This window comes from Gigantopelta aegis, chromosome 9 (assembly GCF_016097555.1).
Source record: "Gigantopelta aegis isolate Gae_Host chromosome 9, Gae_host_genome, whole genome shotgun sequence".
NCBI classification, from domain to species: domain Eukaryota; kingdom Metazoa; phylum Mollusca; class Gastropoda; order Neomphalida; family Peltospiridae; genus Gigantopelta; species Gigantopelta aegis.
In genome coordinates this window covers 13877859-13897243 of record NC_054707.1, presented here as the reverse complement: position 1 = coordinate 13897243, position 19385 = coordinate 13877859, and the positions used below count along the sequence as shown (strand labels likewise).

At 37.3% G+C, this 19385-nt stretch overlaps 1 protein-coding gene across 1 annotated transcript in view; it reads right to left on the bottom strand.

The window, feature by feature from the left end:
- Positions 1-19143, bottom strand: part of LOC121381457 — a 31391-nt gene extending 12248 nt beyond the window's left edge. The window contains exons 1-3 of the mRNA XM_041510774.1: positions 18954-19143; positions 14388-14564; positions 10433-10618 (exon numbers count right to left, since the gene is read on the bottom strand). Of these exons, the coding sequence (XP_041366708.1) occupies positions 10433-10618; positions 14388-14564; positions 18954-19143 (553 nt within the window). The remainder of the gene's footprint in view (positions 1-10432; positions 10619-14387; positions 14565-18953) is intronic.
- Positions 19144-19385: the final 242 nt, after the last annotated feature.

Here is a 19385-nt window from a genome sequence, read left to right as displayed (position 1 = left end):
GACATTTCTGGTATACAAACTGCTAAGGGATGGTAAACTCTTCCCACCGCCTCAACGCATCACTGGCTCTACAAACGATGGCAACACCTGTACGACATCATTGAGGCAACTGTTCGAGTGAACTTTGTTCAAGGCATACCTGCGAATTTGGAAAATGAATGTTATTTTGATCCCAGAAGTCAGGAGTCAGAAATCTCATCGTGTTGGACGACCTGATGTCTACAGCTGGAAAAGACCCAAGGATAACCGACCTGTTCACAGAAGGAAGTCACCACAGAAACTTATCCGTGATCGCCATTAACCAGAACCTGTATCACAGGTAGGACCCGACACAGAGAAACAACTGTCATTATCTAGCGCTGTTCAACAACCCCATCGACAAGCAGCAAGTTCTGACGTCGGCACAGCAGATGCTTTCGGAAAACATTTGCCACGGGATGCAAACGTTCGAGGAAGCTACCCACAGACCCTACGGACATCTCATGGTGGACTTTAAACCGACCACGCCCGAACATTGGCCTCTTCGACCTAATGGTTTAGAGATGGGGCCGTCCGAATGGTATAAAAGCACAAGCGTAACGGCGAATGTCTCAGAAGACGTGCAACCACCGTTGAAGAAAGTGCTCTACTTGCAAATCATGCAAAGGGACGCATTCAAGAGAAAACTACCAGGCGTACGGAAGTGATGACGAACAAGATGATGAGGTAGAACCTTATCTGAAAAAAAAGTCAAGAGGATGCAGTCTTACGATACGTGTGGTCTGGTCTCTAAAGACGGAAGTGACTTGCAGCGGCATCTGTGATTTAAAACGTTCAAGGAGGGACATGAAGAGCTGTCGCCCGATTTGGAAAACAAAGGCGTATGTCTTATGGTGGAACGTGAATTGGACATCAATCGTGACTATTTCGAAAGTAAGAGGAAACGCTACGAAGAAAAAAAACATTTTCCAAGATGCCATCGAAAGAAACATGAAGACATTGCAATGGAAGTTATTTAAGACACGTAAACTCGCTTTCTGACATATATGCATTACTTTGACAAAGGCCCCAAAACAATGAAATTTCTACAATCTGGGAATCCTAACAGACCATAGATTCGTTTTAAATTAAATTAGCATCGTTCCTGGATCAGCGAATATTTGGACGAAGTAGATGACGACAATACCGATGATGATGAGGACAAAGATGACAAAGAGAAATGAACACTAATACTATTCACATGTCACCTTAAGGCCTCTCGATGTAACCCAATGTGTTTCCATTATTCATGTGTAGTTGTCTATAGTGATTGTAATTTAGACATAAATGAAATGAAAAAAATAAAAAAACGATGGACGGATGGATGTAGGCACTGTGTTTTGTTTTCACTGCAATGTGCTGTCAGTGATTTGATAGTTTCAAATTTCGCTATGGATATTGGGAAAATATATGTCAAGTAAATGCATTGATTGTTTATCAGTCATACATAATTGTGGGGACCATCCAAACTACATTGATCACCTGTTGCATAAATGTTAGATGTGCACAAATTGTTGACATATATTTGGTATATATAACGGTTGAATAGTATATGATGGGTATTCAGGGTAGCATTGAACCATTTAACAACACAGTCTCTGTATATTTAATAGGTTACATCTACATACTGACTAAAAACAAAATCACAATACACTTCTAAATGCATACTAATTTTAAATCTTCTATGTATACATGGTATATTTTTAAATAAATGTCCTTATATAATGAGAGTGAATATATATGCACCCTAAAATCTAATATAAATTAATTAAACAGCTGCTTGTACATGAAATGTTAAATTTCAACACAACCTACCTATACAGACCCCACCCTGCAGGTTATATAGGCTGCTTGTAGAAAGGTAAAAGGAGGCTGCTTGAAAACAATTCCCCACTTTGAAATACGAACGGCGTACCTTCTACACTTGAGTCATAGTCGCTACCGACTGAGCTAGTTAATAGATATAAACAAACTCTGTCATTTAAACCATACATACATGTATTATATATAATAGTTAATAATGATTTTGCAAATGTTTGATGTTATCAGACAGCGTGGGACGAAAATTCCTTTTTACACCTATTTAAATCATTTCATATTTCACGTCTTTGAGAATGTAACTTCTAGACGTTCCATAGAGTATTTTATTTAGAAACTAAAAAAAAAAAACCAAGAACACAAAACAAACAAAAACATGATACTATCTCTTGCCAGATTTAAGCAGTTATAACCATTCAACATTCAGCGCAGTAAAATTGAACACGTAACTCGCGTCAGGCTGAGTCCTTAGAAGTGGTTTTGTTTAACGACACGACTAGATAACCTTGATATATTAACCATCGGCTATTGGATGTCAAGCATAAGTTTGACAGTTTTAGTGAGGAAACCCGCTACACTTTACCATTAGTAGCAAGGAATCCTACACTTTCCCACAGACAGGATAGCACGGGCGATGGCTAAGTAGTACAGATCGGCGACGGATCGGGGCCGGGCTAAGTAGGTCAGGACTAGTTTAAATAAGTCGGGACGGTCTAAATGGGTCGGTGCCAGTAGGATGGGGCCGGTATAAGTAGGACAGGGCCGGGCCACGTGACAAGACTATGACGCCATGAAGGTCACAGAAAAGTAGGTCATGGCCCCATATAGGCTTCCTTACTACTTTCATTATATAATAAGGAAGTAAATGATGAAGATTATAAGTATACACAAAAATTATGGAATTCATTAAAGTGTAAATGTTTATGTGAATACCATGACCTATATGTTAAAGCAGACACTTTATTATTATCTCATATGTTTGAAACATTTAAAACGACAACAACAGAACAAAACTAACAATTGAATTCATTATTATATTTCACCTGGTATGAGTTGTGATTCTTTATTAAAGTTAAGTAAGGTGGAGTTGGATCATCTGCATACACCAGAGTTGTATAGATTTAGAGAACAAGGTATGAGGGGTGGTATATCGATGGTTTCAAAGTGTTACAGTAACACAATAAACCCAGTGGTATTTGGTTATGATACCAGTAAACTAAATATTTGGATTTTATAGTTTGTTTATTTCTTTATTAGTGTCACATGACAATACACCTAAAATAATCATACTATATACAATCACGTATTGTCACCCAGCCACCATAGGCTTGTGAAACACTTGAAACAAAATGCGTAGTATAACGAATATTAAAATTAAAAAAACCTATTCATATAAAAAATGTAATATAAAAAAAAAAAAAAATACATTATACAATTTAAAAATGTTAATAAAATATAATTTTATAATTAGACCTTACTATTATAAAATTATAAAAGAATTGTATCCACTGAAACCACCTAAGGTAAAAGTATATTAAAATAATTGACGTTGGAGTGTAAAAAAACCCATATATATATATATAATTTAATTAAAAATGTTTTTCGTCTTTGAATCATATTAAAAAGAGTTCTTGCTATTAAAAAATGATTTTGATCTTTCATTATTAAAATTACATGAATGGATTGATGTTAAGTTAGTTAAATATTCTTAAAATAAGAAGTTAGTTAAAATTAGTTAGCTCGGCGTTATTTAACAGTTAATGGGTGTCAAACTATGGTAAATTGAAAACTAAAGTGATGAGCAACATCAATATAAACATTAAAGAGCCAAATAAAAACAGTGTAAAAAACTTTGCAAAAAATAAAAATATCACAGACAGATAAAATTAAAATTTAGAATAAAAATCCGTATCACGTAAGAACTGCAATAAAAGTTCTGGATGGAATCGAAATGATTCCATCACATTTCTTTGTCCAAATAAATCTTTTCGAGTTGCTGACAAATGCTTACACTCCACCAAAATGTGTCGCATCGTCAGACGACACTGACAGTGCTAACACTGAGGTGGAGGATCCTTCTTCTAAATAAAGGAATGGGTCAAGTAAGTATGACCGATGCGGGCACGACACAAGACTACCTCATCCTTCCTGCACTGTCTATAGGAGGACTGCCACTCTCCCATGACCGGCTTGATGGCATGAAGCTTGTTCGCAACCGCACAGTCCCAATCACGTTGCCAAGGCGAAAAGATAAATTGGTTGATACAATATTTAAAATCAATATACGGTACACCAACCCTGGCATGAAACAAATCCAAAGCAGACTTGGAAGCAGAATCTGCCTTTTCATTACCCCTGATGCCAACATGGCTGGGCACCCAACAAAATACAACATCTTTATTGGCAATAGATAAAAAGACACACTTTTCGTATCACCATCCCAATTAAGAAATGGTCTAGCTTCATATTGCGCAAACCTTGGAGACACGAAAGTGAGTCAGTAAAAATATTAAACTTGGATGCTATTGAATCTTTGATTTCTTCTAAGGCTTTAATGTTAAATGACTGCCCAAATTTCAGCACTAAAGATCGATGCCGAGTCAGGCAGTTGCATGGAAATAATAGTGTCTGATGGAAAGACTGAAGCACAAGCCACAGAATTCCGATCCCGTGATCCATCTGTATACACAGGAATGTAATCACGGTACTTGTCTTGAATTTCCATGAAAAATTGCTTATACACAGCAGCATCTGTGCGATCTTTCTTCAGATGCGCCAGATCAAACACAATTTTAGGTGGTGTAATACACCAAGTTGGTAAAACAAAATATGAAAGAGTTTCCAAAGTGTCAGTTAAATCAATATTGGAAAGTAACAAAAAGCGCTTAATGTGAAGACGAAATTTACGAATAGCATTTGACCTTCTTGCATCAAACAACTTCATATATTTGTTGTCAAACACCGCATTTTGTGTATGATGTGTTGGTAAAGATTTGAGCTTGGTAGCGTACTGCAGAGAAAGCTTTGCACGTCTAGCACCCAAACAAGGTTCGTGTGCATCAACGTACAAGCTCTCTACAGGAGATGTTCTAAATGCACCAAGATAAAGCCGAAGTCCCTGATTGTGTATAGGATCTAGCATCTGCAAGTAGACTTGCGTGCCGACCCATACTCAATGCATCCATAATCAAGTTTAGACCTCACAAGAGATCTATACAGACGGAGCATAACCTTTCAGTCTGCTCCCCAATCCGTATTACCAATAACTTTAAAAATATTGAGAGCTTTTACGCACTTCTTTTTAAAATATTTAAGATGGGGCACAAAAGATAGCTTCCTGTCAAATATAACCCCCAGAAATTTAGTCTCCTCCACAACCGGAATCGGATTTTTGTCCAAAAACAACTGTGGATCCAAGTGGAGACCTCTTTTCTGGCAGATACGCATACAAACCATTTTTGCCTTTCAAAATCTAAAACCATTGCCAGTTGCCCATTGACGAAGTTTATTCAAACAAAGCTGCAACTTACGTTCAATGATACTCATATTGGACGATCTATAGCAAATCTGAAAATCATAAACATATAACGAGCAATCCACACCAGGTGTTAAACACAAGGTGATGCTTTGAATTTTTATAGAAAATAGAGTTACAGACAGGATACTACCTTGAGGTACACACATCTCCTGTGGATGAATGTCGGACAAAGTCGACCCCACCTGGACTTTAAAAGATCTATCTCTTAAAAATTGAGATATAAAATCAGGAAGTCGACCTCTTAGGCCCATGCCATGGAGGTCTTTTAAAATCCCATTCTTCCACGTGGTATCGTAAGCTTTCTTCAAATAAAAAAAACACTGAAACTAAGTGCTGATTATGGATGAAAGCTTCCCTACAAAACGTTTCAAATCTAACAAGATGATAAACCGTGCTACGTCTAGATCTGAACCCACATTGTACGTTAGTAAGCAATTTGTGGGATTCAAGATACCAGACAAGTCTACGATTGATCATTCGTTCTATGGTTTTACAAATGCAACTTGTCAAAGCGATAGAGCGATAGGGCGATAGCTAGTAGGATTGGTTGGATCCTTACCAGGCTTGGGAATAGGAATGATAATAGCTTTCCTCCAATGAAAAGGAAAGTCTTCAGAAATCCAGATTTATTTTTCAAATATTCACAAGAACCATCAAAGATGATTCAGGTAAATGTTTTAATAACTGATAATGAATTTCATCTGGTCCTACTGAAGTATCATGGGCTCTAAACGTTTCAAACTTTATTTCGATTCACTCAGGCCGTCAAACGACAGCATATGAGGACATATTTTACAATAGTTATTTACAGTGACAAGATGACAACAGGAGTTCTTCATAGAATATATACAGACATAATTCAAAATAGCTATATACACATTTTAAAAAGAAGACACGTGGTGACAGAACATTTAAATAAAGCAGATAAATCTTTATACGTCAGTACTTTTAAAAGTATAAAATGATATCGGAGATGTTTATCTATGGTTTACTAAATTTACTTGTAATTTCAGAGATTAGTTTTGACAATTTACGGAGAGTGCTTATTTTATTACAATTAAACAGTTCTTTGAATTTAGTGCTAGGTTTTTTTAATAATAATATGGCTTTATAAACCTTTTGCGTGTATTCATAAAATAATTACATTTAAATAAGTAGTGATATTCATCTGCAATATCATTTTCTTCGCACAATGTACATAATCTATTTTCGACTGGGATGCTATTCCAGCGTCCTGTTTCTATGGGTAAATAATGATTACATGTTCTGAATTTCAGAAGGTTGGTCCACAATTTTTCGGGTAATTTAATAAAGTATTTTTCCAAATTTAAAGTTTGTTTAAAAATAGAAGAGCATCCTGCAATTCCTCCATAGAGAAACGCCTGTTGTACACTTCAGCATTTTCAGATGACAAATTAATGGACTGCTTTTCAGCTTTAGTTCTGACAGATGTAAAAGCATCTGTACTGAAAGCAGAAGATGAATTATGAGAAAAGTTGTCTGCCAATGCATTGGCAATGTCACGATGAGACGTAACATCCATATCATTGACAGACAAATGATGAACTGTATTACTGGATTCTTTACCTTTGATTTTACGGATCCTATTCCAGACAGATTTTACGGATGTTTGTGAATTCAACTTGGAGACAAAAGTTCTCCAAGATGATTTGTTACTCTGTCTAATCTCTCTTCGAGCCTTAGCCCTAGCAATACGAAATGCATCCAGGTTATCCCCAGTAGGTTCACGTTTGAACCTCTCGAGTAACCTGTTTTGCTCTTTGAATGCATCTTTGCACGTATCCTTAAACCATGGTTTATTGAAACGCTTTGGCACTGCCGAAGTCTTAGGAATAGTTTCGTCTGCAATGCCCTTCAAGATGGAAGTGAACAAAGACATGGGATCATCAGCATCCGTAATGGCAAATTGTGGCAGACGAGTGCTGATGCTGAAACTGAACCCAATTTGCCTTCGCCAACTTTCACCTTTGTACCCTTTCAAGTGATGGAGGTCCATCATTCTCCAAAATAATGGGAAAGTGGTCACTACCACAAGGGTTTGAACCACCTTTCCAGGAGAAATCAAGAAAAAGTGAAGGACTACAAAGGGTTAAGTCTATAGAAGTGAAAGAACCACTTGCAGAGTGAAAATATGTATGACTTTTATCACTGAATAAAAGTAAGTAATTTTTGAGTATTAAGTCTTCTAATTGTTTTCCTCTAATATTTACATCCTCGCATCCCCACAAAGAGTGTGGTGACAATTAAAATCTCCCATAACAATGAAGGGAGTAGGTGGCTGGTCAAGAAGACCTTGAATATCGCTAGGATTAAAATTAAAATGATTTCGATGTGGCAAGTAAACTAAGCACAGAGTAACAGTTTTATGAGCCGTGACTTTTACAGCCACGGCTTGTAAATTGGTATTTAATGTTACTATACTCTGAGTAATGTTTTCATTAACAGGAATGGAAACACCCCCAGATGCTCTATTTTCAGTTTCTTGAAACTTATGATAGAGGTTAAATCCTTTCATCGTAATATGATCAATGTCCTTCAGGAAAGTTTCCTGAAGACACACTGCAAAAGGATTATGTTTTTGAATTAAAAGACTTAATTCATCAAAATTGGGCCTAAGCCCAAAGCAGTTCCACTGAATGACTAAATTAGTCATTAAGGGGAAGTACAGGAGTTATCTTTGGCTTATGAAATCTATGTGGGTGTGGACGGTCATCTGGCACTATATCCATTTGATCATCCACATCAGCCAAAGCTTCAAATGAATTGTTGGTTAAAACCAACTCTTTTTTTCAGCTTTCTTCAGTCATCCTGAAGAAGAATCCTTATTCTGCTTTTTAGTGTCTTTTCTTGACGGAAGCTTACTGGGTCCTGACTACCCAGATGAGCCTCTTGATGGATCTGTAGAATCCAAAGACACCTGGGGTGATTTGGAAACTTCATTAGTAGCAGCTTTTGTATTTTGTTTTTTTAACTTTTTCAATATCAAAAATCTTCTTAAATTTATCCTCACCATTAGGCCATGCAAGGTCAGTCTGAATGGCTATACTGCTTGTAGATACCTTCACAGCAGCGGCATATGATTTAGTAGCTGCTGGGTGTGTTGATGCTTCCACAACCTTTCTAGCCTCTGTGAAAGAGAGGTGTTTTTCCACTTTCACATGTTCTCTTTTTCCACTTTCCACCTTGGGCACTCTCGCGAGTACGGAAAGTGTTTCTCTTTACAGTTGGTACATGCCATATCATTTTGACATGCCTTGCTGTCATGGTCAAATTGACCACAACGAGCACATATCAATCTGTTACGGCATGTATTTTGTCCATGTCCAAATCTTTGGCATTTGAAACATCGTAAAGGGTTGGGAATATAAGGCATGACAGGTATATTTAAATAACCTGCCTTGACAGAATTTGAAAGCGTCGGCAAATTGAATGTGAGGATTAAGGTGTCTGTCGAAACCAGTTCATTGTTCCAACGGACCTTAATCCACTTGACTGATGTGACACCTTGTGAGGAGACATTTTCGCAAATCTGGTCCTCACTGACTCGTTCCAAATCCCTAGACCGAACTACTTCTTTACAAGAATTAAGGCTGACTAACTTTGATGGAAATGTTGCATAGATGTTTGGATTTAAGAAGATTTCTGGAATTACTCTGTTGAGCATTCGACCAACAATGAGCCACTCCTTAATTTCTTAACACTTTTGGGCTCGCCGGCTAAGCCTTCAAGCCCTTTTTGAATCGTAAAAGGCAACAATTTCTTCAAGGCCTCATCATCAGTAGACCTGATGACAAGAAACCTTGGCCAGGTTTTTGAAGAAATCACTCTAGATTTCTTTGCAGTCAATGTCGTACTCTCTTCATCTGATGATGAAGAGTCCGAAACTTCGGTGTGGACCCTTTTCAGGGTCCCATCAATTGATATTAAATTGTTTGTAGCCATAATTTAGCTCATACAATTCGTCAAGCCCCCACCCCCCACGGAGTCCAACGATGGGACATGAAGCTGTGGATAACCACCAGGCAATCATGCCAGGGATACTTGGTTGATATACTCAGGTAATAAGAAACAAATCACCTGACTGACCCTAGCCACCACCTCAAGAGCAACAAATACAAATACAAATGGTGATTCACATAATGTTTGTTCTTGGGTAATGTAACACAGTAAAAGATTGTATGCTCTGGAGCTTGGCATGACCAGCCAATTGATCAGGTCGGGCCTTCCTGACCACCTGTCTATTTGAACTCCAGGCCAAAGTGATGTATTGTCAGAAGTCATGCCCCAACTCAATCACCAGGATCCCATCATTCATTTTGACGGGTCGCACCTCACGGCAAACAAGGCGCCCCAAAAGGGGAGGTGTACTGTATTAGCCATTCTCAAGGAGAATGTTTCACCCCTGCACCACGGTGAGGTTACAGTACATGCAGGGAATGCCATTATTTAATTATTAAATTAATAATTATTTAATAATACCGCTGTAAAAACATACCTGACAAAGTGATCATCCAAAAAACAACAAATATAAAACTTGAATCGAACGCGAAATAAAATATTAACTTCCATTCAATGGCAGGATATTATGTCACCATTATTTTACCAACATTACACTTCGAATATATTGTTTATAGGTACTGTTGATTAAATTATTTTATTTTATTTTTCAAATACGATCAGTAATCATAAAATTGAAATTAAAAACGATGAAGTGGCACTGACCCCAATAATCAGATTGTAATAAGTTAAAGGGTGACAATTGAATCGTGAATTTGTTCATAAGAATATGATTTTTATATTTCCACTGTATTTTATTTACAGTTCTTAAACATTCGTGGAGTCAATGCATTTTGCAGGGGAGAATGTGATTTAACAAAAGAAGAAATAAATGTTTTAGAGAGAAACCGACAATAATGACTTCCACTAAGTGGTAGCTAGGTCCATGAGCTGATTTTCTGACAATTATTATAACATGTTGAGCTGATTTTCCGGTAATTATTATATCATGTTAAGTAAAATAGTCAACATAACACTTACGTTTACAAGCTATGCTTGTCCATGTCGCGTCGACACCACAGGTACTGGTTGTGACATTATTTTCAGAAACAAACCCTGCTTTACATGCATACTGCAACGTTTCTCCGTAAGCTGTGGAAACTGTCGATGGGTTGAATTGTTGGTCACTGTCTGCAAAGACAGGAGGAGGACTGGGACAGTCCGGTCCTGAAATAATGAGGTAAGTTGTTTAATTAAAATGGCTTATCTTATTTGTAATAATCTGGAAAGAAAAAAAAATTGTCGTAATCAAAATCGTGTTTATCCAAACAGTTAAGTCTGGTATTTTGTCTGCATAAAGATTGGCACTCCTCGGGAGGCTCTGTCATCTTAAGGAGCATAGGCATACGGGCTCTAATTTGTGTAGGGGGTGGGGTTAGGTTGGTTTAAGTATTATACAGATGACGAATTATTATCATGCCCATGACCCGAGTGAAACAATCTCCACTTAGCTCGAGCTTTAGCGAGTAACATAGGACAGTTATTTCATGAGGAACATAAATTTTACAATAATTTGTACCAAGTTTGCTATTCTATTTGTTACTCCAGCCATTGTGGGGACACGGAGAACAGAAAGCGGAGAGGTATAATGGCAAACCATTTAAATTGTCTGATGTCAGTTTGTGTGTTTGCCAAGTCATGCGGTGATGGGTCGTATTTGGCACAGACAAAGCCATTGGTTTGTATGCCATACGAATAACTGCAGCAAAACTGACCCTGTATAAAAAGTGAAAACAAAAATTAAAAACCAAACCAGTATAGTTAATAGATCACTTACGTTTACAAACTACACCTGTCCATGTGGCGTCTACATCACAGGTGATGGTTGTGACATCATTTTCAGCTATAAAACCTGATTTACATCCATAATGCAAGGTTTCTCCATACACTGTGGAAACTGTTGACGGCAATTACAGTGATTGCCTTGATAGCAGTGGTGGCTGTTCTCATAGTAATAACAGTAATAAAACTATGTTCATAGGGTGTAGTGAACATCTTGTTTCTCGAACTATTCAGCCACGTGTTTGGGCGCTCACCTAATTTTGTTGGTGTCTCTCTAATTGTGTGCAAATATCAATATCAATATTACTCCAGAATATAAGTATTACTAAGATAGGTTCATTATGCAATTGGTAATTTTCCCTTCACATTTGAATAACCAGGTAACAAAACTCAGGTTGGTAAATCAAGGAAAGGTAATCTGTGATATTATTATTATTGAATGTTATAAGATCATCAATATATTGAAAGATGAAATTAAACGCTTTTGCCACTCTTGTTTTAATTTAGTCAGATTAGTTAGAAAACCTTATTCATGTGTATAGAGAAACAAATCGGCGAGTAGTGGAGCACAGTTGGTGGTCATGGGGATACCTACGTCATGTCTATATGTTCTATCCCAAAATCTGACATATGTGTTGTCAATGAGGAAGTCCAGTATTTCACATATGTCTGTCTCAGTATAGTGTTGTATTGATTAACGTTCAGTCATAATACATCATCTAGATAAATTGGATATAATTACATATAGTTATCTCGGTTCACCTGTTTTAGTAACAAATGCCCCTTTGATTAAGGAATAGAGTTTATCGTTAGATTTGTTGTGTGTGGGGGTCGTTTTATAGAGTGTTGAATTTTTAAAAATTGTTTTAACACTGGTGAACTTTCACCTGGATTGTGACTGAATAATTTCAAGTAAATCTTTGGAGTTCTTGAGAATCCAGATGTCATTAAAACAACTTGTTTTGAAGACTTGTTAGCAATATATTGAAAGTCCATTCTTGATAGTGGTCTGGGTAATGGCTAGTTTTTAACACAAAAATTTCTGGACCCCGCAATGTCTGTTTCCTTGTATGGATTCTTATGAAGGTTTGGAATCCAGGAATGAACATATACTCAGATTTTAAAGTCAAGTCAAATTTGAGAAGAACAGATTCGTTGTTTTGACACATTTCTTTCTCAGACAACATAGTGGCCGTATATGCACCACTAGTAGATTTTATCACAATTCCAAGTTCATTTAGGGGACAACTGATGTAATGGTGCTTATATATTATGATGGTTATGTTATTAGAGGCTTTTTCACTGGACACTATCACTAACTGTCCATGTGTGGCAAACCAGATTATCACGGGGGGTGGCGGATTTAGCTCAGTCGGTTGAGTTCTCACCTTAGGTACTTGTCTCACATAACTGAACCACCTCAGTGGATCCATTCAACTGATTGGGGGTTTTCTGATTCCAACCAGTGCACAACAACTGTTCAAAGGCAAATTAATCCTTTCTGAAGACATTTAATAGGTTCCCTCTCACATTTAGCCCATTTTTGCATATTCTTCGACACTATAACGATTTTAAATTACATTTCCAATTGATGTTTTACTGTTCGAGATATTTGGGAACATAATGGAATAACTGCCAAAGGCTGGCATTTTCAATTATTGAGAGATCGCATGTTATAATGTGCCCAGCTGATTGGTAGGAAAACCGTGAATCTTTACAGCCACATGTTGAGGATGTACTGTTGTGACTGTTCAAGTCAAGGTTCTGCAAAAAATCCCTATAACTGAAACATTTGAATGCAATTGTCTTTGTGTGAGAATAAGAAAGTGTTTTTTGTTCTTGAAATTTATAATATGGTGGAACATTTCGTAAAGTTATTTGTTTCTAAGTATACCAGACATATTTAATCACATATTTGGAAATTTCTTTCTTTGTTTCTTAACAGTCTGTTTGTAGTTTGATGGAACTTGTTTAAATGCTAACTTTGGTTTGGTAAGACCTACTGACGAAGACATCCTATGGTTAATGGGTGATAAGATCTAACTTCAGTTAGACACAGAACAAATTGGAACTGGGTATGAGACAAACGGCCATAATATCAGTCAAAACGAAACGAACTGAACTGAAGATAACTAAACACAACACATCTTTGTTGACGCGAACTACAGATCTGACAGCAGTCGACATGGAATATGTGGTGTATTGTGACGTCACTCACCAGACCCAGTCCCACAGTTTTTGTGTCTTGTGCCTTAGAGGGTCGCCGAACCACGCGATTTCATTGGATGCCTGTAACATTGTAACCCCTACCTGTGTTTGCTTTTGCTTCTCAGGGTATCTCCATTTCTACTCTATTACGATACATTACTTAAGATACATTTTATCTTTAACATTAAAATACTAGGAAAGAATTTTTTTTAACTTTTTTCCTAAACCAAAATTCGGCAAAAAAAAAAAAAAAATGAAATGCAAATTAGGATAATTAGCTCTTTTTTTACTTAAAAAGACACTTCATAGTTAATGTTAAAATACTAGGAAAGAACAAATCAATCTAATTAAAATTAGCTCCACTATTAAATGTGGATTTAACAGCAGCCCGTTGGAGCTCATGTCCAGTTGACCTTTCATTCGACCAATCAAAACCTTACTTGCAAAATCATACCAGTGATTTAAAAAAACAAAAATTAAAAACATTCGGGATTATGCCGAGGGTATATGAAATGATTCGGGTGAATTACGAAGTATGCCGGAAACTAATTTCAATATAACATTTTATATAAAATTCGTTTTAAGACGAAAAAAACAAAAACGTGATGATATAGCCATAAAATCTGTTTATACTAGTATACAATCCAGAGTTTATTACTGCACTTTCCCCCTTGTTTTTTTTTTCATGTTGAAATAGACCAACAAGTTCCCCTATTACATAAATAGTCTCGCCCGATATTTTTAGAATTTGTATGCTCCTGAATAACGCTATAAACCGTGAAGTGTAATTGGTGGATATTTGAATTGTTATTTATAGATGAAATGTCACCTGGACATGGGAGTCCAAGCAATGATGTTAGATCTACCAGGGTAGAGCCAGTAGAGCTACTTTTAATCAGATTGAGCACAAAGACATTTGCCTATTAGATGTGTTAAACTCACTTACGTTTACAAACTATGTGTGTCCAGGTTCCGTTCTCTTGGCAGATGATTGTTGTAAGATCATTTTCAGCTACAAAGCCTGACTGGCATTCATAGGGCAAGGACGTACCCTGAGATCTAGGGACGGCTGATGCATCAAATAGTTGCTTACTATTGTGTACGACAGGAGGACTTGGGCAGTCTGGAATTCAACACATAATGATTGTTATTATTATTATTCATGTAGTGCTAGATATATAGTCACATATAGCCAGTACGACACACGTGTGTCATAACAATATCACTTGACCAACGGATGACAGCATTGTGTGATGCGGTGTCATTACATAATTTGGCTTCCCCAGTCTTAGGTCTCACTACACATTTCACTTCCGTGGCAGAGTTCATTGATCACGGTCCACTATAGTTCCTAATTGTGACACGTTAGGTTCACATATTCACTTCTAGGAATTGGAGAAGAATTAAAACAGTATGTGTGTTTTATAGTAAGCCTCATGGCTGTATTTTGTCCATGCTATTTTGTAATATTGTGCACTGACTTTTTTGGACGTGGGTGTATAATATAGCGCAAGAGACAGCCGGAGTGAAATGGTTAATGAACCAAATGTTCGGGTTCAAACTACAGCCAGATGCAGTCATATACTACAGACATGTTCTCAATTTTGGAGTGAAAATAAGTGCTTATATAATGTATGTTCGCAATGGAGTATCTTGGTAGTGCCAACGAGAACTCGTTCTATTGGCAATCTTTATTTGAAGTTGGGCAGTTTAACATGGATTTCAATGGCAGATGACATCCGTGTAGTGAGACCGTATCTCTGTGTAATCGTACCTTTTCAAAAATGTAATGAAACACTAGTCCTTTCCTTTAATATTGCAAACCTATTTAATTATTTTGGTTGTGATTTTAGTAAATATAACAAAATTGAGATACTAGTCATTAGCAATTGTAGTCACTATGACGGGAGTTTAGAATACGAATTTATAATAATTAATTGATTGTCTTAGTGATGGTCACAACATAAGCTGCATGTAAAGTAGTTGTAGTGTACATAGTGTTGTAGTAGTAACGGTGTAAATGGTAATAATAGTATGACTAACAGTAATTACAATAGTTGACGCAGCAGCAGTAGTGGTGGTGGTGGTGGTGGTGGTAGTAGTAGTAGTAGTAGTAGAAGTAGTAGTAGTAGTAGTAGTAGTAGTAGTAGTAGTAGTAGTAGTAGTAGCAGTAGTAGTAAGAGTAGTAGTAGTGAGGTAATTGTGGTTAAGTTGACTGAAATAAAAAGTGAGACTGGCGGCCTGATGTACAAATAGTGCGCATCAAGGTGATTTATTATGCTATAGAGTTAAATCTTTGAGGTAATACATTGGCCGAACGCTACTGCAATACAAAATATATATGATTACTTTAGAATATTGAACAGCAATCCATGTGCACTAGACCCTAAGCACAGAAACCAGACCGTGCTCTTTCCTAAAACACACATATTTTGTCAGTAAATAAACGCATAGCATTTTTATATGGGTGGACATTTCACTGTTTGCATGTTATTGATGAAATTGGTACGTGAATCAATTATGGAGAGCAGCAGGATGCCCAATACAGTTCTAGCGAATAAGTTGTTGTTAAAATAATAATATGATCAAAGGTAACAAAACATACAGACAGAAAGGGGTAGAGGAAGAGGGCGGTATGTTCTATATACGTAACATTTATGAAGACTATATGTTATTTCTATTCATTACTTAGACCTAAAAATGTGGTGTTTTTTTAATGCGCGGTCGGTCTAGGATCGATCCCCATCGGCGGGATTGTTCAAGCCAGTGCGCCATGACTGGTATATAAAAGGCCATGGTATGTGATATCCTGTCTGTGGGATGGTACTTATAAATGATCCCTTGCTAAAAACAGTTTTTAAAATGTAGCGGTTTTCCCAAGGCGCGTGTGCAGGGATTTCAGCGGGGTTGGGGGTTATAGACTGCGTTGAGCCATGTTCCCCCAGAAAATATATTTAATGTTTTTTTTGTATCTTGGTCAGGGAAGGGTTTCGACCCCCAATACCCTCCCCCTGCACATGCGCCCGTTTCCTCTCTTAGATTATATGTCAAAATTACCAAACGTTTGACATCCAAAAGCTGATGATTATTAAATCAATATGCTCTAACACTGATGTCGTTAAACAAAACAAACTAACTTTACACTTTCCAAACGAAATAATATTTATTTGAATTTGTCGATTTTACCACACGTAAAATTAAAAAGTGAAAACGGTCATTTTCTAATTTAGTATATTTTATTAAACATATATACATGATCAATGTGTTATACAAACTAAACTTTGAAAGTTCCACTAACACTTTATAAAATATTAATTCTTAAATAGGAAGGTACGATTGTCGATAATACGTTGTCAAGATCAAACCCGGGTTTTAACGAAAAAATAGGACGTATCCTCAACCGAACGTTCTTTGTACAGCGCAAGAACTCTCATTTAATTTTTTGAGACGAACCCTACAATTTCAAACGCACCTTTTAACTGAAATTGACGACAGGCTGTCGTTTGTGGTTTGACGAGCAATGGCCGCACAGGCGACGAATCGAGTGTATACTATTGACGTTCTCCGTTCATAGCGTACACATACGATTTTTTTAAAGTGCAGTTGAACTTGTATTTCATATTTGTGCATGATAGTATTATATGGTAACCAGACACTGTAACTTAAAGGATTGTCAGTTATTTATTTTACGTTCATCGGGGTATGAATCCCCCAAAACATCATCCAACCGCCTTTCGTCATTTTGTTTTAGTATATATTGTTATGATGCTTACTTTTAACGTATGAAACTGCTTTCCTTGTTTGAAATTTCTTCATGGAATTTGTATTAGTAGCTATTATCACAGTGTCATTTACCACCCCAAGGCAGATCTGCACAAAGCACGTAACGCTGACAATACAGTGCAGCAATAAACAGAGTAAGACTTATCAATTAACAACCGGCGGCTAATTACGCCAGCAACGTCAATCCGCAATGAATACATTAAACAAATTAATAGGGATAAACTTAAAGACGGCAGCTAGGTACGCCAATCAACTATACATTAATTAAACAAAATGAAGGGTTTATACTGAAAGGCGACACACACACAAAACATTACCTAGACAGTATGTCGCCATTAGCAATATAACCTTTAATCAAGAAATAAGACGTTTACGTAACCATATGAATCGAGCTATATTTAAACAAGACGCAAATGTGCATCAGACACACACATCTGATTCCGCAATAAAGACGATATACGCTCGATTCATTCTCTCTTCATTTTATAACAAGGTAAGTCATTTTAACTATATATTTCGTACAATGTTTATTTTATGCAATTATTATCTATGTCGATCTCACATTCATGTTTATATATTTCTATGCTGTAACACATACCTTAGAACATAACATGTGTTAATGGTTACACGCATTATGCGTTAGTTACACGCACGTATGAATGGTAACATGCCTTATATACACAGATGTCACTTGTTAATGGTTACACGCCTTATGCGTTAGTTACACGCACGTATAAATGCTAACATGCCTTATATACACAGATGTTACTTATTATCTATTCATATTACTTATTATTACAATGAATAAGCATTTATTATTACATTTCATTGCAAATGTAATATTTCTATTTGTCAGTCAAAACGTATGTATTGCAATAGAGACACACATCTGATTCCGCAATAATGACGATATACGCTCGATTCATTCTCTCTTCATTTTATAACTAGGCTGACTCCAGTTGCTCCCTACTACATCCCCCAGAGTAGTTATTACAAACAAAGGTAACCCGAAAAACAAGACGGTTACAAGTGGTGGAGATGCAGCCGATCCCGACCAATGAACGGAGCCAGCCCAATAAACTACAGAGAGAAGCTTCGACGGAATCATACAGACACATCAACAACAACAACGCTATATCCTTAAATAATTACACAGCCATCATCATTATCAACAACGGTTACGACCAACACTCAGACACTTCCGTCGTCATCCACAACTACAACGCACAATTTGTCATGGCTTCCTGCGATACCAACAACACAAGGAGGTTCTGACACGATGGCGCATGTTAAACTCGAAACATTTTCAGGTAGCCAGGATCCCACAACTTGGTGGCATGACTTTACAGACTTAACAGCGCTAAATGTATATACTAATGAACGAGCATGCCTGCTACTGCCGTTCTATTTAGAAGGCTCAGCAAAGGTGTGGCACCAACATCTCACCGATGACGTTCAAAAACACCTGGCACGCCTTCGAGAAACGTTTTAAAAAGAGTTCGGTGTTTCAATTGGGACTCCTCAGTATGTCTCAGAACGCAATGGAGACTGTGGAGGAGTTCTTGACAAGAGTGCAAACGGCCACACAAAATAGAAATCTGCCTAAGGAAGTGGTGGTAGCCATTGCGGTGAATGGACTAAAGCAGCCAATGAGACAGTGGGTCCACCTTAAAGAACCCCAAACACTAGAAGAAGTGCGACATGTCAACAACAACATCAGCCAGTATACCAGACGCCATGTCAACAACAACATCAGCCAGCATTCCAGGGGCCATGTCAACAACAACATCAGCCAGTATACCAGACGCCATGTCAACAATAACATCAGCCAGTATACCAGGCGCCATGTCAACAACAACATCAGCCAGCATTCCAGGGGCCATGTGAGCAACAACATCAGCCACTATACCAGGCGCCATGCCAACAACAACATCAGACGCCATACCAACAACAACGCCGATACAACAATGGACTGAGAGCAGGTCCACGACACCAGCCATCTGGAACCAACCGTTCCGCTGTACCAGCTCATCTAAGAAAAAACGCTGTCCAGGATGTGGTGAGTATTGCCCTAGTCGTAATGTTTGTCCACATGTCAATACAATTTGTAAATATTGTTTCAACGTTGGTCACCATGAGTCTGTATGCATGAAACGTTACA